Source organism: Colias croceus, chromosome 28 (assembly GCF_905220415.1).
Source record: "Colias croceus chromosome 28, ilColCroc2.1".
NCBI lineage: Eukaryota > Metazoa > Arthropoda > Insecta > Lepidoptera > Pieridae > Colias > Colias croceus.
Window position 1 is genome coordinate 3,227,288 of NC_059564.1, and position 27,257 is coordinate 3,254,544.

The 27,257-nt window shown below is 36.0% G+C and overlaps 1 protein-coding gene across 1 annotated transcript in view; it reads left to right on the forward strand.

Annotated features, from left to right (window-relative positions):
- Positions 1-27,257, forward strand: part of LOC123704010 (unconventional myosin-Va) — a 66,107-nt gene that overhangs the window by 20,538 nt on the left and 18,312 nt on the right. Inside the window, exons 10-27 of the mRNA XM_045652247.1 lie at positions 291-537; positions 4,974-5,110; positions 5,949-6,147; positions 7,360-7,586; positions 8,035-8,213; positions 9,094-9,174; positions 9,555-9,693; positions 11,816-11,973; positions 13,583-13,757; positions 14,295-14,384; positions 17,154-17,338; positions 18,768-19,024; positions 20,942-21,068; positions 21,824-21,902; positions 22,744-22,839; positions 23,482-23,590; positions 25,332-25,475; positions 25,951-26,030. Coding sequence (XP_045508203.1) covers positions 291-537; positions 4,974-5,110; positions 5,949-6,147; positions 7,360-7,586; positions 8,035-8,213; positions 9,094-9,174; positions 9,555-9,693; positions 11,816-11,973; positions 13,583-13,757; positions 14,295-14,384; positions 17,154-17,338; positions 18,768-19,024; positions 20,942-21,068; positions 21,824-21,902; positions 22,744-22,839; positions 23,482-23,590; positions 25,332-25,475; positions 25,951-26,030 — 2,709 coding nt within the window. The remainder of the gene's footprint in view (positions 1-290; positions 538-4,973; positions 5,111-5,948; positions 6,148-7,359; positions 7,587-8,034; positions 8,214-9,093; positions 9,175-9,554; positions 9,694-11,815; positions 11,974-13,582; positions 13,758-14,294; positions 14,385-17,153; positions 17,339-18,767; positions 19,025-20,941; positions 21,069-21,823; positions 21,903-22,743; positions 22,840-23,481; positions 23,591-25,331; positions 25,476-25,950; positions 26,031-27,257) is intronic.

Here is a 27,257-nt window from a genome sequence, read left to right on the forward strand (position 1 = left end):
TCTTATTGGTGCTTATTTTTTATGTATTATGTTTCGAATGACCGATTTAAATTTTATTTCGTTATTACTAGGTCGTGGGTTCGATTCCCACCCGGGGCAAATATTTGTGTGATGAACATAGATGTTTGCTCTGTGTCTCGGTGTTAATTATCTATATAAGTATTTATTTAAAATTATATATGTATGTTTATCAGCCATCTGGTTTCCATAACACAAGCAAAAGCTTAGTTTGGGATCAGATCCGGCCGTGTGTGAAAATTGTCCTGAAATATTTATTTATTTATTTATAGCCACAAGACAAGCACTTAACAGCCGCTTGTTCGCTCCTGGGCGTGTCCCGAGCGGAACTATCCCGCTGGCTGACCCACCGGCGCATAGCATCAGCGCACGAAGTGATCGTGTCCCGCATGGACCGCCTTCGCGCCGCCTTCGCTCGCGACGCGCTAGCGAAGCGAATGTACGGCGAGCTGTTCGCGTGGTTGGTGCGGGCGGTTAATAGGGCGCTGGACACTGGCAACACGAAGAGACACTTTATTGGTGAGTGACACTTTGGACACTTTATCAAGAAGAAACACTTTATCGCGAACGAAGGCGAAGCGAATGTACGGCGAGCTGTTCGCGTGGTTGGTGCGGGCGGTTAATAGGGCGCTGGACACTGGCAACACGAAGAGACACTTTATTGGTGAGTGACACTTTGGACACTTTATCAAGAAGAAACACTTTATCGCGAACGAAGGCGAAGCGAATGTACGGCGAGCTGTTCGCGTGGTTGGTGCGGGCGGTTAATAGGGCGCTGGACACTGGCAACACGAAGAGACACTTTATTGGTGAGTGACACTTTGGACACTTTATCAAGAAGAAACACTTTATCGCGAACGAAGGCGAAGCGAATGTACGGCGAGCTGTTCGCGTGGTTGGTGCGGGCGGTTAATAGGGCGCTGGACACTGGCAACACGAAGAGACACTTTATTGGTGAGTGACACTTTGGACACTTTATCAAGAAGAAACACTTTATCGCGAACGAAGGCGAAGCGAATGTACGGCGAGCTGTTCGCGTGGTTGGTGCGGGCGGTTAATAGGGCGCTGGACACTGGCAACACGAAGAGACACTTTATTGGTGAGTGACACTTTGGACACTTTATCAAGAAGAAACACTTTATCGCGAACGAAGGCGAAGCGAATGTACGGCGAGCTGTTCGCGTGGTTGGTGCGGGCGGTTAATAGGGCGCTGGACACTGGCAACACGAAGAGACACTTTATTGGTGAGTGACACTTTGGACACTTTATCAAGAAGAAACACTTTATCGCGAACGAAGGCGAAGCGAATGTACGGCGAGCTGTTTGCCTGGCTGGTACGGGCGGTTAATCGGGCGTTGGACACTGGCAATACCAAGAGACACTTTATTGGTGAGTGACACTTTGGACACTTTATCAAGAAGAAACACTTTATCGCGAACGAAGGCGAAGCGAATGTACGGCGAGCTGTTCGCGTGGTTGGTGCGGGCGGTTAATAGGGCGCTGGACACTGGCAACACGAAGAGACACTTTATTGGTGAGTGACACTTTGGACACTTTATCAAGAAGAAACACTTTATCGCGAACGAAGGCGAAGCGAATGTACGGCGAGCTGTTCGCGTGGTTGGTGCGGGCGGTTAATAGGGCGCTGGACACTGGCAACACGAAGAGACACTTTATTGGTGAGTGACACTTTGGACACTTTATCAAGAAGAAACACTTTATCGCGAACGAAGGCGAAGCGAATGTACGGCGAGCTGTTCGCGTGGTTGGTGCGGGCGGTTAATAGGGCGCTGGACACTGGCAACACGAAGAGACACTTTATTGGTGAGTGACACTTTGGACACTTTATCAAGAAGAAACACTTTATCGCGAACGAAGGCGAAGCGAATGTACGGCGAGCTGTTTGCCTGGCTGGTACGGGCGGTTAATCGGGCGTTGGACACTGGCAATACCAAGAGACACTTTTTTGGTGAGTGACACTTTGGACACTTTATCAAGAAGAAACACTTTATCGCGAACGAAGGCGAAGCGAATGTACGGCGAGCTGTTCGCGTGGTTGGTGCGGGCGGTTAATAGGGCGCTGGACACTGGCAACACGAAGAGACACTTTATTGGTGAGTGACACTTTGGACACTTTATCAAGAAGAAACACTTTATCGCGAACGAAGGCGAAGCGAATGTACGGCGAGCTGTTCGCGTGGTTGGTGCGGGCGGTTAATAGGGCGCTGGACACTGGCAACACGAAGAGACACTTTATTGGTGAGTGACACTTTGGACACTTTATCAAGAAGAAACACTTTATCGCGAACGAAGGCGAAGCGAATGTACGGCGAGCTGTTCGCGTGGTTGGTGCGGGCGGTTAATAGGGCGCTGGACACTGGCAACACGAAGAGACACTTTATTGGTGAGTGACACTTTGGACACTTTATCAAGAAGAAACACTTTATCGCGAACGAAGGCGAAGCGAATGTACGGCGAGCTGTTCGCGTGGTTGGTGCGGGCGGTTAATAGGGCGCTGGACACTGGCAACACGAAGAGACACTTTATTGGTGAGTGACACTTTGGACACTTTATCAAGAAGAAACACTTTATCGCGAACGAAGGCGAAGCGAATGTACGGCGAGCTGTTTGCCTGGCTGGTACGGGCGGTTAATCGGGCGTTGGACACTGGCAATACCAAGAGACACTTTATTGGTGAGTGACACTTTGGACACTTTATCAAGAAGAAACACTTTATCGCGAACGAAGGCGAAGCGAATGTACGGCGAGCTGTTCGCGTGGTTGGTGCGGGCGGTTAATAGGGCGCTGGACACTGGCAACACCAAGAGACACTTTATTGGTGAGTGACACTTTGGACACTTTATCAAGAAGAAACACTTTATCGCGAACGAAGGCGAAGCGAATGTACGGCGAGCTGTTCGCGTGGTTGGTGCGGGCGGTTAATAGGGCGCTGGACACTGGCAACACGAAGAGACACTTTATTGGTGAGTGACACTTTGGACACTTTATCAAGAAGAAACACTTTATCGCGAACGAAGGCGAAGCGAATGTACGGCGAGCTGTTCGCGTGGTTGGTGCGGGCGGTTAATAGGGCGCTGGACACTGGCAACACGAAGAGACACTTTATTGGTGAGTGACACTTTGGACACTTTATCAAGAAGAAACACTTTATCGCGAACGAAGGCGAAGCGAATGTACGGCGAGCTGTTCGCCTGGCTCGTGCGGGCGGTTAATAGGGCGCTGGACACTGGCAACACGAAGAGACACTTTATTGGTGAGTGACACTTTGGACACTTTATCAAGAAGAAACACTTTATCGCGAACGAAGGCGAAGCGAATGTACGGCGAGCTGTTCGCGTGGTTGGTGCGGGCGGTTAATAGGGCGCTGGACACTGGCAACACGAAGAGACACTTTATTGGTGAGTGACACTTTGGACACTTTATCAAGAAGAAACACTTTATCGCGAACGAAGGCGAAGCGAATGTACGGCGAGCTGTTTGCCTGGCTGGTACGGGCGGTTAATCGGGCGTTGGACACTGGCAATACCAAGAGACACTTTATTGGTGAGTGACACTTTGGACACTTTATCAAGAAGAAACACTTTATCGCGAACGAAGGCGAAGCGAATGTACGGCGAGCTGTTCGCGTGGTTGGTGCGGGCGGTTAATAGGGCGCTGGACACTGGCAACACGAAGAGACACTTTATTGGTGAGTGACACTTTGGACACTTTATCAAGAAGAAACACTTTATCGCGAACGAAGGCGAAGCGAATGTACGGCGAGCTGTTCGCCTGGCTCGTGCGGGCGGTTAATAGGGCGCTGGACACTGGCAACACGAAGAGACACTTTATTGGTGAGTGACACTTTGGACACTTTATCAAGAAGAAACACTTTATCGCGAACGAAGGCGAAGCGAATGTACGGCGAGCTGTTCGCGTGGTTGGTGCGGGCGGTTAATAGGGCGCTGGACACTGGCAACACGAAGAGACACTTTATTGGTGAGTGACACTTTGGACACTTTATCAAGAAGAAACACTTTATCGCGAACGAAGGCGAAGCGAATGTACGGCGAGCTGTTTGCCTGGCTGGTACGGGCGGTTAATCGGGCGTTGGACACTGGCAATACCAAGAGACACTTTATTGGTGAGTGACACTTTGGACACTTTATCAAGAAGAAACACTTTATCGCGAACGAAGGCGAAGCGAATGTACGGCGAGCTGTTCGCGTGGTTGGTGCGGGCGGTTAATAGGGCGCTGGACACTGGCAATACCAAGAGACACTTTATTGGTGAGTGGGGACAGTTTAGACACTTTTCAGTGAGTTGGAGACACTTTATCGCGAGGAAAGAGAATCAAATGTACGAAAAGGTTCCGTACTTTTGCTTTGCGTGAATCTATAAAACCAAAAAAAAAATTTAACCCGTTGTTATCTTGATTTAATCGAGATATTGCAATCGTTGTGAGAATGTTTAAACGTATAGTGGAATTGGAACTTTCGGTTCTATTGTCATATTGCGTATTCTCTTTTAAAATGACATGTTAAAAATACTGTTTTCAAGTACCAATAGTGCAATTTAAAAAAAGTTAAGTTTCTTATACTAATGAAACGATTTTTTTAATAAGTGAAGTCCCGTGTCCCCGTAGTGGGGTAAGGGGCAGATGCATTATGCATACATCTGTTTCACTGATCGATTTTCTTTAGGGGCAAGTAGGTGATCAGCCTTCTGTGTCCTTCCAGACCGAGACATTTTTTTTTCTTAGTCTCCACCGGGAATCGAACCCAGGACCCCTCGGTTCTACGCTCACGCGTCAACCACTATACCAAGGAGGCGGTCAAATACTAATGAAACGATTTTTTTAATAGCATAAGTAGTAATTATTTACAATAATCCCAAAAATTATTACTCTGTGCAGAAAAAATCATAGTTTTTTCATACATTTATACAATTCACAGGTGTCCTTGATATCTACGGATTCGAGACGTTCGAAATAAACTCGTTCGAACAGTTTTGTATCAATTACGCAAACGAAAAACTGCAGCAACAGTTCAATTCGCACGTATTCAAGCTGGAACAAGATGAATATATTAAGGTTAGTTTTTATTTGTTTTTTGAACGTTTTCTAAGGTCTTATAACGTAAAAGAGTCATGTTATTCTTCTACGAAAGTCATGTCAAATTGATGTAATAGAATAAAGATTAAAATTGTATTGATACTGACTTTTTAAGCCTATATTTGTGTTTGTATTAAACATAATTACGTATATACATACACTAGCTTACCGCCCGCGGCTTCGCCCGCTTTGTCTAAAACCTAATAAATTATATACTAAAACGTTCCTCTTGAATCACTCTATCTATAAAAAATACCACATCAAAATCCGTTGCGTAGTTTTAAAGATTTAAGCGTACAAAGGGACATAAGGACAGAAAACCCGACTTTGTTTTATACTATGTAGTGATGATACTACACATCTAGATTTACTCATTCATTCACTCACTCATTCAAAAAGTGTCCGAGACAAAACTCTGCCTACACGTGTATAACTCTGCTCAGAGTTTTCTATTGAACGATACAATGGACTTTGAACTTTATTTCCACGAAATAAGTTGCTAAATTCAATGAATGTTTTGTACTACATTGCTAACACAGATTTTAACGATGAATGATTATTTCATATTTTATTATTTATTTATTTTATTATTATTTATTGCACACACAAAAGAAATAGAGACAGACACATACAGTACAGATAAGAGGAAAATAATGTGTACAAACGGTGGCCTTATCGCTAGGTAGCGATCTCTTCCAGGCCACCGTAAGTAATGTTATTTTATTGCATTAAATGCACCATTTTCAATTATTTTATAACTATTTTACATTATTTTATTTATAGCATTCATTAATTTATGTATAATTTTATCCAACAGGAAGAAATATCCTGGCAAATGATAGATTTCTACGACAACCAGCCTTGTATAGACCTCATAGAAGATAGACTCGGTATTCTAGCGCTTTTGGACGAAGAATGCAGAGTCCCACAAGGCTCGGATATGGGCTTTGTTGGGAAATTACATGATAAGTGCGTGAAGTACCCGCATTTCTTGAAGCCGAGGTTTGGGAACGCTGGTGAGTTTAGTGATTGATATTTTGTTATTTGAGAGAGATTACATTGTTGTATCTATACTTATCTATACTATAATATTATAAAGCTGAAGAGTTTGTTTATTTGAACGAGCTAATCTCAGGAACAACTTTTCCGATTTGAAAAATTCTTTCGGTGTTAGTAAAACTAGTGCATTTGTAAAACTAGTGCACTTGTAAAACTAGTGCACTTGTAAAACTAGTGATTTTTTTAAACTAGTGCATTTGTAAAACTAGTGATTTTTTTAAACTAGTGCACTTGTAAAACTAGTGAACTTGTATAACTAGTGATTTTTTTAAACTAGTGCATTTGTAAAACTAGTGATTTTTTTAAACTAGTGCACTTGTAAAACTAGTGAACTTGTATAACTAGTGCACTTGTAAACATACAAACTGGCAAACAGACAAAAAAATTTTGACTACAGCTTCGGGTTCGGGATCGATTTAATAATAACACTTATTGTACAGACATCACTTTTTACAATTTTATTATTGTATGATGTATGTATTGTAATGGTGCATAAAATTGTTAAATAAATCTATACTAATATTATAAAGCTGAAGAGTTTGTTTGTTTGAACGCGCTAATATCGGAAACGACTGGACCGATTTGAAAAATTCTTTCGCTGTTAGATAGCTCATTTATCGAGGAAGGTTATAGGCTATATATTATCATCACGCTACGACCAACAGGAGTGGAGCCACGCGGGTGAAACCGCGCGGAGCACCTAGTTATGACATAAAATATTCAAGCGGTAAAAGTTATAGATAACAACGTGTAACATATAGATTACTAGTGGTCCGCCCCGGCTTCGCCCATGATACATATTTCGCAATAAAAGGGAGCCTATGTCCTTTCTCGGGTATCAAAATATCTTCATACCAAATTTCATGCAAATTGGTTCAGTAATTTCGGCGTGATTGAGTAACAGACAGACAGACAGAGTTACTTTCGCTTTTATAATATTAAGTATGGATAAATAAATTTATTTATTTATTTATTTATTCGAAAACTACACAGCTTACAGTTTGACTTAATCTACTTACATCTATGATACAATACGCCAATTACGAGTTTTACAATTATTATCAATTATATGTATATTTAAAACAGTAACTAAATAAAATTATATAATTTTTAAAAAAAAATATATAATTGTAATCTACCCTCCTAAACCAAACTTTGTAAACTTCCAGCTTTCATCATAAAGCACTTCGCAGACAACGTAGAGTACCAATGCGGGGGTTTCCTCGAAAAGAACAGAGATACAGTTCTAGAAGAACAGTTGGAGTGTATAAAGGGCGCTACGAATTGTCGTCTCATACACTGCATGTTCGCTGAGAGCCCAGTAGACCATTCTGCTACGTTGCCGCCGCCGTCGAAAAGACGGACTACTCCGTCGTTACCTGTGGGCAGTCTTACGGTGAGGGTTGTGCAGTTTTAAAAATCTTATCAATAGCGCTTTAATTTGTTGTAATTTACGTAAAAATAGAAAAATGGTTAGGAGTTGTTGGGTGCGTGTTTTTTTTTTTTTTTTTTCCCACGTTTAGATTATTTGGTAATAATGTTAGGATATTACGTTAAATTGGATTTAATTGAATAAAAACTCAAAAAGAAACAATATTTTAAGAAAATCTGATGATTTTTAAAAATTTGCCTGTAATCAATGAAACTACACTACAAACTATTTTAACTATTAACCCCACCATCATACTTATAATTTCTATTTACTAAAGCCACTTCTTTCTTCTTCTTTACAAACGAATCGCCTCATTAATAATATTTGTAACAATTTATATATTAATTTCCATTTTTTTCTGCAACCGCCTGCAGTTAAAAACATTCAAAATAATTCCAACTATTATTTGCAGCAACCTCCCCGCCGTGCCTCTGGTCAGAAACAAACTGTAGGCGCTCAATTCAGAGCATCTCTATCAGCTTTAATGGCCACTTTATCAGCGACAACACCGCACTATGTGCGTTGTATCAAGCCGAATGATACGAAACAGGCCTTCCAGTTCGACGCGGCACGAGCGGTTAACCAGCTGCGGTGAGTAGAATGTTCTAGAACATTCTAGAAGGTTCTAGAAGCTTTACTGTGTACGTCTCATACAGCTAAACGGTGCTAAGGCTTGCAGTTCGACGCAGCACGAGCGGTTAACCAGCTGCGGTAAGTAGAATGTTCTAGAACGTTCTAGAAGGTTCGAGAATGTTGTAGAAACTGCACTATGTCCGTTGTATCAAACCGAATGATACGAAAAAGCTGCGGCCCGTGTTGAAAAAATTATGGGTCACTTGACCCACCAGGTGACCTACCTATCTAGAAAGATATAAAAGCATAAAATAATAAGATTCAGCACTATGACGTCACTTGTAAGCTGTCCACCTGAGTGCAGATGAGAATTCGAAAGTTCAGGTAGATGTATGCTCTTATATCTATATATAAATATAAATAATATAAAAAAATATCGTTCTAGATAGGTCACCTGGTTGGTCAAATGACCCATATTTTTTTCAACACGGGCCTGTAGTCTACTAGAAGGTTCTGGAAGGTTCTAGATTATATCATAGAACTCTGATCGCATCGATAAGTCGTACTAGAATACTCTAGAAGGTTCTGGAATGTTCTAGAACTCCGATCACATCGCGTGGTCAATAATAAACGTTCCTGTGCGCTCTCCGGTAAATAGAACGTTCTGGCATGTTTTAGAATCTTCACGGCAATGTATCGGCTGAAAAAAGTTACTTCGCTTCGAATTTTTCAAAATGTATGACGACACGCATTTAGTAATCATCTCCCCTGTACTGTAGAATGTTCTAGAACAATAAACAATTTAATAGATGGTTATGGATGTATGACAAAAATTTTTAAAGTACGATCGAATTTTTTTGTACATGTTCAAAATTAAATATTAGTTGTTTTTTTGCAGAGCTTGTGGTGTGTTGGAAACTATAAGAATATCAGCAGCTGGCTTTCCGTCTAGATGGCTTTATCAAGATTTCTTCAATAGGTAATTATGATCTTAATTTTTTTTTATTACACGAACATTTTAAAATGTCACCTGTAATCTGTCAAATACGGACAATTAGAATACATTTTTGAAATGGAAGTTTAATACGTTATTCAATGAATAAGTTTTAACCAAGGATTGAAAAATCATCCCTAAAAATAACTATTAAAGTGAACAATGAATATTCTTGAATGATCTACAATGTGCTATTGATAAATGAATTCCTCCTATTTGTAATAGTTCTACTATCGAGTATTTTTAATAGTCTCAAAACAATCAAATCATTTCTATGAATAATTTGAACTTTGGCATCAAAACACACCCATAAGAATTATATTAAACCCTTAATCAATTTTCTATTTTATTCCATTTTATTCTAGATACCGTCTTCTATGCAAGTACAAGGAAATAGATCGTAGTGACATTAAGAAGACATGCTCCCGTGTGCTCGAGAGATACGTCACTGAGCCTGATAAATATCAGTTTGGTGCTACCAAGATATTCTTTAGAGCTGGACAGGTATGTTATTTTTTCATTTAAATTTCACCCGCGTGTAAAACAAAATCCCATGGGAACAATATTTTACTGCGGCAAAGAGAAGAAAATACCACCTTTTCAATCTCCAGTTATTGAGATATATTTTTATTTTTTTTTACAAACATTATTGGTACGAGCTATGTATTTTTAGGATGTAGTGATTTTACAGTCGAAATATTTAGTAATTTGTCATCGTCAATAACAGCCATTTCTATTCAACTATAGGTAAGAAACATGATTTTTCATTAATTGATACTGGGAGAAAAATGATATTAATAGTAGTAACTTTTCACTTAATAAGATAAGATTTTCGAATTTCGAATACTAATAGTAGTGGACTTAAATGTGAACCCTGTGGTACCCCTGAAGGTACAGAACTATGCATTTTCTTTTAGTGCCTCCGAATCGTTTCGAATTAAACAACGTCCTCTTAAAAACAATTCCTGATATCTGGAAATACGTATAAAATCCATGTTTGGGAAGTTTATGAATTCATTCATAATGATTGAGGAGATCAAATGCTCGAGAAAAGTCTGTATATTCAATATTTGTAAAAAAGGTTGTTTAACAATATCAGGTAAATTGATAGCTTTTCGTTTAAGTGATTAATCGCAAATGGAATATAATATTTCATGACAAATATCACATTAAACTACTGCACTGAATAACGCACAAATTGTTTTTAAAGCAAAACTCTGTCTACACGTATACAGGGTTATTTGTAAAACACCGGCAACCTCGCAGGACAAGGTAGCTAACATCATAAGTAACAACATTTGTTCTACGACTTTTGGCATAACGCAATAAATTATTTTTAAATGATTTTTTAAGCTTTTATTGTACTCTCCTAACATTTGTAAGTCTATGTTCTATTCATTATCGAAAGGACGACGCGACGCCCCCTTTCCCCTCCCGTTCGCTTCTTGTTTACGTAAGTTTCGGAATGCGCGTAGAGTTTATAATATTCAAACGGAAAATTAAATGAATATTTATTTTTGTATGAAAATAAAATCTAACAAATTATCAAAAGTCGTAGAACAAATGTTGTTACTTATGATGTTAGCTATCTTGTCCTGCGAGGTTGCTGGTGTTTTACAAGTAACCCTGTATAGGACAACTTTCTAATGAGCGACACGATACATTTTTAACTGAAGCAGTTTAAATTAATAATATATGAACATTTTATAATAGCAAATGTTGTGTACAAAGCTACTCAGACATTTTTTGATGACTTTTTATTATGTACGTCAATATAGACGACCTTTTAATAGACGATTGTGTGTCTATTTAACTATCTTTCATAAGCAAGCCCTATAGAATTGTCTGTATAGGTGGCGTATCAAGAGAAAGTGCATGCAGAATTGCAGCTATAATCTGTTCATTACTATGCTATAGTTAAAGTACCTTCTTTTAAAATATTATTAGAAGTGTACTTGCCTATCTATGACGTGCTATATACAGGATGTAATCGTTAGGTGTGCACAAGCGATTATTCCGTAACTATTGCAGATATCAAAAAACTTTAAACTGATATCGAAAGTACTTAACCTGATGGAATGAGAAGATAAGGAAGGAAGAAGAATGGTCATAATAAATTATTATATATATTTTTTTGATATCTGCAATTGTTACGAAATAATTGCTTGTGCACACTTAACGATTACACCCTGTATATAAGAATCGTCTGTATAGGTGGCGTACCTAGAGAAAGTGCAGACCTGCAGCGCTCGTACTGTGTGCGCGTGTAGAGCTGCGTACGCGGCTTCTAAATTACCATACTTAATTTACTACTACAGAAAAAGATTGTTGTTTTAATGGGCGTTTGTTAGTCTAGTTATCTATGACTGTCACGTGCTATAGAATCCATTCTGTAGGTGGTCTTTTTGACGTGATAACGTCTTTAAAATCGTTTTAGTCGGGTGAAATGTTCAGAAACTTGTGTCACACCAAAACCTCACGAGCGCGATCGCAGGTATAACGAGAGAGAGACGGACCGATCTCCCGTCTCATCTCGAGCGTCTCATCTCATCATAAGACGTTATCACGTAAACATCTCGATCGTAAACCTACTTTACAAACAACCAATTTTTCTTTCCTTCTATAGGTGGCGTACCTAGAGAAAGTGCGCGCGGAGCTGCAGCGCGCGTACTGCGTGCGCGTGCAGAGCTGCGTGCGCGGCTTCCTCGCGCGGCGCCGCTACACGCGCCTCGTCACCGCGCTGCGGGGGATACAGGCGCGCGCACGGGGATACCTCGCTAGGCGGTGTGTAGCACACGTGGCAGAAGTGAAACTTCTTTGGCTAATCTCAAAAATCTTACCAAAGAAGTTTCATTTCCACCAAGATACCAAATCGTCGCCTTACTCAAGGCATACAGACGCGCGCACGGGGATTTCTCGCTAGACGGTATATAGCACACGTGTCAAAAGTGAAATTACTTTGGCAAATTTCAAAAATCGCAAAAGAAGTTTCATTTCTACAAAGATCGCGTCGCCTTACTCAATGACGTGACGGTATTGCCATGACGCGACCTTCTACATCATCATTATTATCACCATCATTATCATAACACTAGTTGCACGGCGCAATACGCTTCGTGCGAGCCCTGCGGGGGATACAGGCGCGCGCACGGGGATATCTTGCACGACGGTATGTAATTACTTCTAGCGGTCTTAGCGTGATGATATACAGTGAAACCTGGTTAAGTGAAACATCAAGGGACCTGCAATGTCGTTTCACTTATAGAGGTATTCCACTTACCCAGTGTCTCAGATATACAGTTATAAATCAATATCTGTCTCATTCACAGAGGGTTCCATTCATAGAGGACATTTTTCAAATAAACATCTGTATGATAGTAAAGCGAAACTAAAACTGAAGGTAATTGAAGCTCAAAATTTGTACTTACGTACTTGGAATTACGTGTGTGGAATTTGTGGGTAGAATAAGAATGAGTAAACAAACAATGTTATCTCAGTTACAGAGGTTTATGCATATAAAATTTACTCGTTGTCTCAGTTATAGAGGTAACTATGATGATAAATCGAAAGAACAAATCCCAGATATAGAGGTTAACATCGTCCCACTAACAGAGGCAATTCAGTGCCAAAGTGTTGGGACCTCAGCATGAGTTCCAGTTATGGAGGTTTCTCACTTATCCAGGTCCCACTTAACCAAGTTTCACTGTATAGCCTATAGCCTTCCTCGATAAATGGGCTATCTAACACCGAAAGAATTTTTCAAATCGGACCAGTAGTGCCTGAGATAAGCGCGTTCAAACAAACTCTTCAGCTTTATAATATTAGTATAGATTCACTAAAAACACTTTCACACGCACATTTCCGATATCATGATTATCATGAATACTAATATAATCATTTACATCATTATCACCAGCGTCATCATTATTTATCTTATTATCACAACTAGCTTCCGCCCACGACTTTGTACGTGCATCCCCGTTTTTCCCCGTTCCCGCAAGAATTTCGGGAAATCCTTTCTTAGGGGACGCCTAAGTTATGACATCTACCTGCATGCCAAATTTCAGCCCGATACGTCCAGCGGTTTGGGCTGTGCGTTGATAGATCACTATATCAGTCACCTTTGAGTTTTATATATATAGATTTAAATTATATTTATATCATCATCATCATTTACATCACCATCATCATCATGCTTTTCTTTTTCAAATACATCAATAAATAATTGTTGTGGATGCCCACTTTCACGACATGTTTTTTTATTCGTACATTTTAAATACTCCGTCCCGTATCCCACGAGAAAAGTATTTGGAATCACATCAATGATTAATAAATTGATTATGTTTTTAAATAATCTTAAAAACATAACCTTAATCTGTAATAATTATAACAGACGCGCCCAAGAAATCCGGCGCAACCGGGCTGCCATTAAAATCCAGAAACACGTGCGTGGCTGGCTCGCCCGAAAGCGATACAACAAGCTGCGTCACCTCGCGATAGGTCTGCAGGCGAGAGCTAGGGGCTTCCTAGCTAGGAAGTATTATAAGGAGAAGAAGTTCCTGAATGCTGTGAGTTAAAATTAATAATATTTTTATTCAAGTACTAAAAAGTAGAGAAATTTTGTAACGTTGGTAATTTTGCGGGTACTTCACTATTTATTAAAAAGTTTGTTTTACTATTTATGTATGGTACTTAACATTTCTGTCTTAAAATTTCACTTAAATCTGTGCAACATTTTTTGTGTAAGAGCAACAAGCAAAAAAGATCCGGCTCGAAGGACCAATAAATGTTTGAAATGTTACAGGAATGATGAACTGTGATGTAATTTAGTATTTAGTCTAGAAATTAATGCTAGACATAAAACTGTTAATCTCAAACACTGGCAATTCTTAATTTTATATTTGTTCAACTTGCTCTTAAATTGCAAGTTAAAAAAACGCCTTTATATCTACCCTCATAAAATCAACGGGACAACATTTTTTATACTTATTAATTCTTATAGTTGTGCTTAATATTCGTGTTTGTGTGTTCCAAATAAACAATTTTGATTTTGAATTTTTTTGATTCATAAAAATATAGTATTTATATAATACCAATGTTACCAGACGATCACAATACAACGCTACGCCCGCGGCTACCTTGCCAGAAAGAAGGCGAGGTACATGAAACGACAGATTGTCATTGCTCAGGCTGCTGTAAGTACTTTTATTTATTTATATTTACAAAGTTGGTCATTTTTGTTGTTAAAAAAACCTTGGTTATCATTTATATGAATGTAAATGTATAACGTTAAACTTTATATTTATATTAATGTATAGAACAAAATCTATTATTTGAAACATCACATAAAAAATTTATAAAACATACATACATAACTTCCAACTAATTTCAAACTAAGATAAAAATAACTGCGTTAAAAACAACCGACTTCAAAAACGGAAAAGTAAGAAATAAAAAAGATTTGATATTATTAATTACTACATATTATTTTTATGTGCTATTTACTAAAAAGGTTTGATGTCGGTGCACGGGCTTAATACTAAGTGCTTAGTGTTTGGCACCGACTTCAAACCTATTTAATAAATAGCACATAAAAATAATATGTAGTAATTAATAATATCAAATCTTTTTTATTTCTTACTTTTCCGTTTTTGAAGTCGGTTGTTTTTAACGCAGTTATTTTTATTTAATACTTTTTAGTGTATTTTTCAACACGAATCAAACGAGCCCAAACTCGATAAAGTTGAGTCAATATATTACTGAGTTCCTATGGCCACCTTCCGATTCCATCATCAGATCAGCTCCATGTCATGATAATGTTTCATCGCTATCCAATTTACATTCGTATACAAAATTTCAGCTCAATCGGTTACCGGGAAGTGAATCAAAGTTACTTGCTACATTGAAATTAAGTCATCGAGTACAGACAAAAATGCTCATAAAATAAAAACTACTAGGCCTAGCCGAATAAAATTTTTATGGGACCAATTCGACACCATCCCGCATCGAACAAAAAAAGAATCACGTAAATCGGTTCAGAAACCTCGGAGTAATCGGTGTACATACATAAAAAAAAAAAAAATATACCGGCCGAATTGATAACCTCCTCCTTTTTTTTGAAGTCGGTTAAAAAGAGTAAATTATCGCCTACACACTTTCAAAATTGAGTCTTGGTCGCTCAAACTTACAAATATTTTTGAATTCGTCAATTACTTTAAAAAATTAACACCTGCACACATTCTAAATATTGCTTCTACCGAGAAGAATCTACAAGAAACGCTGACGTTTCTTTTATAGTCGCTTCATATTTATTTTTATTTATTTATCTTCACAGATATATCGCTCTTCTCTTGGTATATACAGGGTGTCCCACTGTTGGTATACTAAGCTCCTTAGATTACAAAATAAAAGACAGATGGAGCGTTGCCGAACTAAACCGAATAATTTATCGTCATTTTCAATAAAGCTATGTGTGCTGTCATTTGGCCGCTGCACTGTACGTACACGGTGCTTCTGTGTGCGTGTAATGTTGCCAGATATTGAAAAATTTCCCAAATTTTTCCCCGACTACGGAAAAAAGAGGGTTATGTTTTTCGAGTTTATGTATGTATGTATAATATTTCTTTGACACGCCCTGCAGTATAAACCGTTGGACCGATTTTGAGTTGTGAGGTTTCATTGCAATGATCTGAATTATTATGTTAGTGGCGGTAGTGACGTAGGCTATATACATAAATGAGAAGTCAAGTTTTAATTTTTATTTAAATTCTTTTATTACATAAAGACGTACCTGCCTACTAAAGTAATATATGGACAAAATAATTGTATTCAATTTTTTATTAAATAAATTACATAAAAAAAGTTTCAATATTAACTATAATAATTATATTATTTTTTATTTTTCATAATATATAAATACGAATAGCGGTAGTTTTTAGTCGAGAATACGGGACATTTTATTTTCATCATATCCATCATGGAGTTCACATAAATTAAATCGCTAGCGAAAACGACTATGACGTTTTTAAGCTTTATAAAAGTAACAAAATAATGTATTATGCTTATTAAAATAATCTAATAATTATCATGAACCTTTAATGCACTATACAAATAATCACATTCACGATCGAAAAATCCAACAGCATTACCCTGAAGATCTTTTAAACATTTTACCGTTTTACCAATAAAAATGGCAAATTCATTTTCAAAATACTGGCAACATACGTTGAAGTTTTGTATTCCTTCATATCTGTAAAATTATTATTCGTATTAAAGAAATAAATCAGCCAAATTATCTACAGAAAACCTGTGAAACGATGTTTCATCTTTTTTTTTGTTTTCGGGAACAAATTTTACAGCGTTTTATTATCACAAGACGGCATTTTTTTACTGAAACTGCAAACCCTTTTTGACGTATTGCATGACACTATATGCGCTATAGCACTGGTGCAGCGACGTATTTGTTTTTGATTTCGTATTTTCTTTGACAAGGGCGACGGGCGGTTGTCATGCTCCATCTGTACTTTATTTTGTAATCTAAGCTAAGCTCAAAGGAGGTTATAGTTTTGCATACGCTGAGTACGTAAAAAATACTTATAAAATTAAAGACGCATTTTTTTTTTCAAATAGATGAATTCTTAAAACTCTATGTGAACACCCATAACAAGCAACCCGCCCAACTTTGCCACCAGCACGTGAGCTATCGTTTAAGATTATGTTTTCATAGACAAAATGCTCACATTAGAGAAGCGGTATATGCCGGCTGCGCGAAACTAGAGAAGAAAACATGGATTTTCAGGAAAAATTTTGCAAAAAAATTTTGACGTAATTTTGTTGTTTAAGTATTTTTTACAGTGTATCAGTGTATGCAAAAACTACAAGTCACTTCGCGCTTAGTATACCAATAGTGGGACACCCTGTATAGTGTATACCTTATAATTAATGTTTTTATTACTTTTTCGCAGATCCGTCGTTTCCTGGCCCGCAGGCAATACAAGAAATTACGTATCGAAGCTAGAAGTCTGGACCATGTTAAATCTCTTAATAAGGGTCTTGAAAATAAGATAATTTCACTGCAACAGAGATTGGAATATTCACAAGAAAGGGCCAAAATGATTGAGCCGTTGCAAGCGCAGATTGCTGAGTTGAGGTTAGTTTATATAGGTGATGTTTTTGGGAAAATATAGGGATGTGTATAGGGACATTTTTTTTTGTGAATATGCTTAGGATGTTGGTATTTCAAATGAGGAACATCTTAAGATGATTTTCAATACAGGATAGTTTTTTTTTTAAATATGTACAGTTTCTACAATGTTAAAAAATAGTGTCATAAATTATTTTTTTTAATTAATATAACAGAGCTTTAGCTTCTGTCATAATAGTAATAAAATAAAATACTACATTCAGGACTCTATAAAGCTCATTAAAGGAGAATGCCCATGAAAGTATGGACCACAGTATAGTGTTGCGTCAATGCAAGAGTGGTTTTGGAGGGTTCTTCGATATTCAAAAGATTTTTACCAATACATTTTTTTGTGATAAAAACAGGGGTTTTCAAGATATTGAGAAAAATGTGAATTAACCTCAAAACTTAAATAAACCCGATTTAGTTAAGTTTATGTGTGATTTAGGTAGTATTTAATAGTCTGAAGGCTATTTTTCGTTTAACATAATATTTAATCTATGTGTACAGCTTATGCTTTCAGACAAAGTCTATTTGTTCATCGGCTAGTGTAGGTAGGCACCAGAAATCTTCCGGGACGGATTTCAAGAAAACCTAAATATATATTTAAAAAATGCCAATAGAGTTTTTATTCGGTTTACATATTGTTGTTGTTGTTTGAATCATTTTTTCACTACATATTCGAAGAAAGAAACAAATAAGAAATAACTGGTTACCTTCCAAGCTATCTTACAAGCTATGTCATAATAATATTTTTTTTATATATATGTATTTATATTATACAACCTACAGTGTATAAACAATACCTTACAGAGTGATTTTATGTTAATTGATTTTTTTGTAATTCAATGAAAACAATATTAGCTATTTACCATAGTAAATGTCATAATAGTTACCGCTTGGTTACCGTGGTAACCAGTAATGGATACTAAATCTATGGTAACGGATCTAAACAATTACATGTCTTATTAGATTTTACAAAACATTCCCTGATCAAAATAATTATATTTTCCGATAGTAAGAAGGCCTCTAAATTGCCGAGATTTTTTTAATAGTATTTTTATCTTGATGCATGAGAAAAACCTGTACCAAAAATGTAAACGGTAATGGACACTAAATCTATAATAACGGATCTAAGCAATTACATGTCTTATTAGATTTTACAAAACATTCCCTGTTCAAAATATATTTTCCGATGGTAAGAAGGCCTCTAAATTGCCGAGATTTTTTTAAATATATTGTTGTCTTGATGCATGAGAAAAACCAGTACCAAAAATGGGCATTCTCCTTTAACTTTTCTATGTAATTCATACTTCAACCGTCAGAAAATATCTATGACTATCTTCTTATTAACCTTGTAACATACAAAAATATACCTTATCCCCATACATTCTAGGTCGAAACTCGAACACCTAAAACAAGTGGAAATGGAAGCCCGTACACTGAAAATAGACATTCAAGACAAAGACAACTTCCTAACATTACTCCGGGAACAATTAGCGAAAGAGAAGGAAACATGCAAACGTCTTGCAGAGGAAAAGAGACAGATAGAGAGCAAATATAAGAAGGAGAAAGAAGAAATGTTAGGAGAGAGTGAGAAACTAGCGAAGGAATTGAGAAGCAATAAAGAACACTATGAACTACTTATTGAAGGTTGGTTTTTGCATAACTGTAATTGGAACATATTAAATTTATGTATTTTTTTACAGGATCTAATAGTTTTTTGAAGTTAAAAATAAGTTGATTTATATATGAATTCAGAACAACTGTGTTTTCTGAGATGTATTGTTATCATTTGTATTGCTTTTTTAATTGAAACGGTTAAACTTATTTTGGTAAAACTTGAAAATATACAGGTAGATAAGTTTTACAGGCGATATTAGGTCATTAAATAGTTAGTTTTACAGGCAATTTTGCCCAGATAGATCAGAAATTCCAAATTTATAAAAAATAAAATAAAATATATTGAATCGAGTTCATGTTTTAACTGCCATTAGTTAAAAACAAGTTAATTTTCATGTTCTCCTATGTCGTAATTATGGGATTGTGTTTGTTATTGTGTTTATTTATTTTATAGGTACAAAAAAGCAAATTTTCCTAAACACGCAAATTTAATTAAAAATATACCCTTGACCTGATGTTGGTTTATCGAAAAATCAACTTAATAGTGTTTTTGAGATAGCGGTCGATAATTATAGATAATATTAAATGATTGATAACATTGTAATTCGCGATGTAATATCAAACTTACATTAACCAAAGAGACAGATAATAAAATTATTAAAAAAAAACTATAATTAATGTGTTAAAGTGTTAAAAACTAGCTTAAAGTATATGTGTAGTGAAAATAATTAAAAATAACACTATAATTTTTGTGTTTGAGTGTTTAAAACTAGCTGAAGTGTATCTGTAGTGAAATTAATTAAAAATAACACTATAATTTATGTGTTAAAGTGTTTAAAACTAGCTTAAAGTGCACTGTAGTGAAAAGTTTCAAAGATTTAAATATTTTTACGTGAAACATATACACTAAAGTGAAATATGCTATTCATTGCTTTATAATCGAAGACTTAAATATCTACGTTTATTATACGAATATAATTATACGTTTTTGATATGACTAACTCTTATAATATTAATGGCTTTAAAAATATAACGATGACTTTGAAAATACAAGTGGATTCTAAATTCTAACGGTTTAGTGTTATGGGCAAATATTCTTAATTTCTTATGGTCTGATAATGTTTTAATATACTAAATACATCGTTTAATATGGGCATCTGTTTAGTGCTTTTTATATATGAATGGTCATAACATAGTTTAAACTTAAATATTTTAAAAATTAAAGACTTTAACATAGTTTAAACACAAGAAAATACTTATAAAAATGGTAACTACAATGGAAACAATGACAAGTGAAGATATAGAGCACTTTGACACTAAACCTTATTGGCCGAAAGAGTTTGAACAGCGTGCTAAGTTTTGGAAAGGTAATTACATATGGTAGTAAAATGTGCATATATGGGTAGTAATTGTGTGTAATGTGTATATTGCAAAATATTTTAAAATTATAACGCTCGTTCTCTTCAAAACCTTTACTAATTGAATGACTGGTTGGCTTGGTTGGTAGTGGCCCTGCCTTCCAAGCCAGAGGTCGTGGGTTCGATTCCCACCCAGGGCAAATATTTGTGTGATGAACAATAAACATAGATGTTTGCTCTGTGTCTGGATGTTAATTATCTGTTATTTAAAATTGTATATGTATATTTATCAGCCATCTGGTTTTCATAACACAAACCAAAAATACAAAAGTAGGCATTTCTAATAATACTATGATACTGTGATACTGTTTAGAATGAAGTATGTAAATAATTTAATTTATACCATTCCTAGATCCCAGTAATTAGCTAGGAGGGTCCAAATTAAAAACAAAACTCAAACTCAAACTTTTGGCCTTTTGAATCGTCATTACATATTTTTTACATTTACCAAAGGCAAATGCTATTTGCAGTATACAAATTAACACCTAAATATAAGTAAATAATATATAACAATAATTAATAATTTCAGAACGTGACAAACAACACGAAGCGGAGAAAAAAGCGCTGTGTCAAGAATTAGAAAATGAACGACAAAGTAGGCAGAAACTGCTGTCTTCTCAATATGACTTGCAAGAGAAAATTGACTCTTTGCAGAGGTATATATTCTTGTATTTATTTATCCACTAGATTTCCGCCCGCGTTTTCAAAGAAAAACCCGCATAGTTCCCGTTACTGTGGGATTTCCGGGAAAAAAGGTAGCCCATGTCTTATTCTGGGTCTTCAGCTACCTACATACCATTTTTTATTGTAATCGGCTCAGTAGTATTTGCGTGAAATAGTAAGAAACATACATCCTCACAAACTTTCGCATTTATAATATTAGTAGGATTAGTAGGACTAGCTTTTCGTCCGCTTTACAAATTATATAAGTACTAAAAAATTCAAAAATCAAGAACCACTATATCTATTAAAAAAAAATATTCATTGCATAGTTTTAGAGATCTAAGCATACATACATACAGACCGACTTTACTATAGACTATGTAGTGATATCATGGTTTTTCTAGTCTCACTGAAAAGATATTGAGGCATTTTGCATCCGAAATTGACCATTTATTAAATTAGTGATCAATCCATACTAATATTATAAATGTGAAAGTAACTCTGTCTGTCTGTCTGTTACTCAATCACGCCTAAACTACTGAACCAATTTTCATGAAATTTGGTATGGAGATATTTTGATACCCGAGAAAGGACATAGGATAGGTTTTATCCCGGAAATCCTACGGGAACGGGTTGTTATTTAAAATCGCGGGTGAAGCCGCGGGCGGAAAGCTAGTTTTTAATAAATTTATGCTATAGACATATCATAAATATAATTTATTTATATGTAATTATTTGTTTACAACAGAGCGCCAGCACCAAAGGAACACAGACGCTCTTTGTCGGATGCCAGCAATAATTCTCAACAGGAGACTACTGTTGAAGATGTAAGTATTGTCTCAAGTACCCACCTTTTATTTTATAAAAATAGATTTAAATTATATAGATACAGTGCAAGGTTAATTAACAATAGGCTCATATTTATCACAAATTCATTATGTTATTTTCTAGATATTCCAAAACACAATTTTTTTATAATTCATTTTACTAGTGTTACTATCACTGCTCTATCTCCTGAATTATGTTTTTATTCACAGCAGATATTATTTTAAAATTTTCGTATTAACAATATTTTATACGTAAATACATGATACAATTCCTGCTAATCTACAGGGTGTCACACTGTTGGTATACTAAGCTCAAAGGAGGTTATAATTTTGCATACGCTGAGTACGTAAAAATACTTATAAAATTCCAGACGCATTTTTTTTCAAATAGATGAATTTTTGACGTAATTTTGTTGTTTAAGTATTTTTTACGTGACTAGTGTAAGCAAAACTACAAGTCACTTCGCGCTTAGTATACCAATAGTGGGACACCCTGTATATTCAACACAAAAAAGTATATTAATTCTTGCAGTTAATTGTGTGTATGTCCATAACGTACTATAAACAAGGAGACTCATTATCCCTTTTTAAAATGGTCGTGAAAAATTTCCTAGCGGCTTTCTATAAAATTAACACCTTATTTCGATGCAGTAGTATTCAAAGTCGATTGTATCGCTCATAACTAAACTCTGCCTATACAAGCGCAGGCAGAGTTTTGCTTTGGACAATTTTGAGCGTGATTGTTAGTCCAGTTGTTTATAATAATGACATACGCATAGTTAACAGCTAGAAATCATGTTATTTTTTTATATTTAAATAATTACTAAACCTATTTTGATAGGATTTCGGCTACGGTTCAGTCCGTTCAGTGGAGACGACCAGACCAGCGCTGGAAGCGGTCAACTGGTCCGCGGGAACTCACAATGGACCTTCGCCGGTTTGTTTTTATTTATATTAACTTCTATACTTAGAATAAAAAATGTGTAATGATAATTAATAACGGTTGTAGGAGACATATGAAAAACATTACAAATATTGGAAAAATAAAAATATTTATTTTGAGAACAGACGAAATTGAGTGGATCAGCTAATGTTAATAATTATTTGGAATTGATAAAATTTCTAATTAACTTGTAAAGTGTCACGAATGTTATCGACTTGACTATTTCTGTACTTTTGAAAGAGAAGTATCTAGTAAAAAAAAATTGAGTGTGTTAAAGTCATTTAAAAAAACGTCACTCGGGGAGTGGGGCGGTTGCGCTATTGCATGCTATGCCTTCAAGCCACACCTCCGCCCGTCCCCGTGGGGAGCGTGAGGTTTTTTCGTTACGGAATTTCTCGATTCGGTCCTCGTTCTCAAGGCCCGCGATAGAAGCCATGCAATAGCTGAAAATAAGTTTGTTGACTAAATAGTTACAACTACCTATAACTTGACTCCAAAACTGTCATTTTTCATTAATTTTGAACTACCCTCACAATTAACAAAAACTTCTCTTAAGCTAAATACCATACCAAACATACATACACACAAAAACCTAACCCACCTATTCACAATCGGTTATATACCCAAATATTTCAGATCGCCGACGCTGGCCTAGTACTACGAATGCAAAACAGAATTTCAATACTTCAAGGAGAACTATCTAGAACTGCCAAACGTGCTACGGACTTGGAAGATCGGTTGATGAGTAAGTTTTAGTAATATTTATTAACCGACTTCAAAAAAAAAGGAGGAGGTTATCAATTCGGCCGGTATATATTTTTTTTTTTATGTATGTACACCGATTACTCCGAGGTTTCTGAACCGATTTACGTGATTCTTTTTTTGTTCGATGCGGAATGGTGTCGAATTGGTCCCATAAAATTTTTATTCGGATAGGCCCAGTAGTTTTTATTTTATGAGCATTTTTGTCTGTGCAAGTTTGAAGTCGGTTGTTTTTAACGCAGTTATTGACTTGTTATTTACCTATTTTATTTATTCTTTATTATCTATATATATAAAACTCAAAGGTGACTGATATAGTGATCTATCAACGCACAGCCCAAACCACTGGACGTATCGGGCTGAAATTTGGCATGCAGGTAGATGTCATAACGTAGGCGTCCCCTAAGAAAGGATTTCCCGAAATTCTTGCGGGAACGGGGAAAAGCGGGGATGCACGTACAAAGTCGTGGGCGGAAGCTAGTCTGCACATATAATAAAATTGTAGGAAAGTCAAAACTGTACATTGAATATTTTTTTAAAGAATACTTGGGGCCAATCTTCGCCTTGGGGCCTTCGATATCGAAGCCAAAAATATAGTTTTTAGAATTTTTGTCTGTTTCTGTGTCCGGGCTAATCTCAAAAAGTACTGGATGGATTTACTTCAAAATTTGCATCAATATTACGAACAGGTCGGGTCAACATATAGGCTATATATCATCACGCTAAGACCAACAGGAGCGGAGCAATGCGAGTAAAACCGCGGGGCACAGCCAGTGTTACATTTATTAAATATAATTATTATACATAATATCATCTTTATTCCATAATAACAAATAGCTTCTATATAATGTCTATGGTTTTGTCTTTGCGAAAACAGCGGTAACAATAAGAAATTATTTAATAAAAAAACATACGTCTCTCATTTTATAATACTGCATAATCCTATTTATAATAATTATGAGTTATTTTTTACTGTCTTGAAAGGCTTCATTCTTATGGTTCGCGAGTAAATAATATCGCATATACAAATCCAGACTATTATCTATCGCTGTACCATATTTTATCCAGTTCCGATTAGCAATTTCGGCGTGACGAGAATAAACATCAACATTTATTTCTTTAATTCTAACATACAAACTTTATTACAATACAAATTTAATTTCACCTTGACAGGCAAATTTACTTACCCGTATTTTTACCATGAAATAAATATTATTGGCTTAGTCCAAATTATTTTTTATCCCGGTCCAACCCGGGACAAGAAGCTAGTATAGTTCATGATTTATTTTTACCTGTATAATAAAAATGAATCGCCAAATATATCGCTAAGCAAAAGACTCGAGAACTCGAGAACTCAACCAATTCGGCTATTTTTTTAACGTTTTTGTCAAGGCACAAGGAAGGTTCTTCTAGAAAACACGAAAAAGAGACAATAGGGGAGAACCACGTCTGCTGGGGCAGCTTGTTTTGCATAAAAATACTTTTATTGTTTACTAGATTTCCGCCCGTGACTTCGCCCACGTTTTCAAAGAAAAACCCGCATTTCCTTTGGGATTTCCGGGATAAAAAGTATGCATATGCCTATGTCTTATACTGGGTCTTCAGCTACCTAAATACTAAACATTGTAATCGGTTCAGTAGTATTTGTGTGAAATTGTAACAAACATCCTCACAAACTTTCGCATTTATAATATAAGTAGGATAATAATTATTATATATTTTAGATCGTCTGATGCTACCACCATCCAATCCAAACACGGATCGATTCAAAGTGGAGGAATTGGAAATAGAAAATAAGAAACTTCGGGAACAAATTGACAGACTGAGAGCTGCTGGTGACAGCATTATACTGTCTAAGGAAGTTATTGGTAAGTTTGTTTGTTTTAATATAAGGAAAAGCTGAACAGATTTCGATAATACTTACGTTTTTAGGAGCTAGTAAGTATATACCTAACTTGGTAAATCTGATTTTTTTTCCTTTATAAGAACTCGCTTGTCTGTGAAATTACTAGTACGAATTAAATAAATTTCTAACAAACAAATACAGAAAATAATTCCATAATAAAGAAAAAATGTGTTACTCCTACTCGCAATTTTTTGAAATGAAACTTTAGGCGCGTTGAGAGTAAAATTTCAAGGTCGCGCCATGGCAATACCGTCACGTCATGGAGTAAAGCGGCGATTTTTGATTTGAATCTTGCCAAAGAAGTTTCACCTTTGACACGTGTGCTCTGCAAACACGTTCTTTTTTTACTTGCCAAAGAAGTTTCACTTCTGACACGTGTGCTCGGTACACACGCTAATATCATGTGTATTTCTAATAATAATATTTTTATTTATCAGATCAAATGGATAAAATGCAAAATGAGTTGGACAGACGCCGCGACGAATGCGTCCAACTCAAGAGTGTGCTCACTCATCAGGTAATTTTCACATTTATTATATACTAGCTGCTCCGCGCGGTTTCACTCCCGTAGCTCCACTCCTGTTGGCCGTAGCGATAGCGTGATGATATATAGCCTATAACCTTCCTCGATAAATGGGCTATCTAACACCGAAAGAATTTTTCAAATCGGACCAGTAGTTCCCGAGATTAGCGCGTTCAAACAAACAAACAAACAAACAAACTCTTCAGCTTTATAATATTAGTCTAGATGTATAGTAAATAATATTAAAATATTAGAACGGTGAATTTGAGGTAAATACTAAAAATATATATTTTGAGACTGTTGTGAGTAAAAGTACAATGAAAAACTGTTTACAAATTACTCTATTTTGAGCTATAATCTTGTATTTTCTGAGGAAAAAGTATCACTAAAATTGGTTAAGAAATTCCTGAGATAAGTCCGGGCCAATAGATAGAAAGTATGTTGTGTCTAATAAATTAATTTATAGTTATCATCATCATCATCATCATCATCATCATCATTATCAACCCATATACGTTCCCACTGCTGGGACACGGGCCTCCTATGAGGGTACATTTATAGTTTAAGAGATATATAATAGATTTATAGTTAAAACTTACATGAAAAATAATCATTTTTAAATTTAACACTTCTACAAACGTTTATTATTGCAATAGCATTGACTATTATATTTATAAACCTAGCCAAAACAAACAACAAAAAACGATAACTTCAAATTACTTACCAAACATTTTTCTTACTACCAAGCCATTGTAGAACAATCTACATAATACAATATATTATGTCTTACAAAATCAAAATGTTTAATAAATAATTAATATTGTTAAATAAAACTAAAAAAACACGCTTAAACTCATAAAATTATTGCATTGTCACCGATCCTTGATAAGTGTACAAAGTTTGAATTAAATCTGTCCGTTAAAAGTGGGTCAAAATCCAATCTAAAAGACTCAGTTACATAAAAAATACAGTTTTTTTTTTTCAGTGTTACAATTTTCATTTTAAAACCTTCATAATTGCTAATCACATTGCATAGTTAAATTACCTAATTTTATCAAGCAATCAGTTTTATCAGTATGTTAGTACATAGATAAAAAAAACTGTTACAAAATGTCACTTTCTCTATTTACGTAAATGTACAAATTAAGCATTATTTACACTCAAAATATTTGCGAAACACATTATCAGTTGAAAATTATGTTCTTTGTACACGAACGTGTT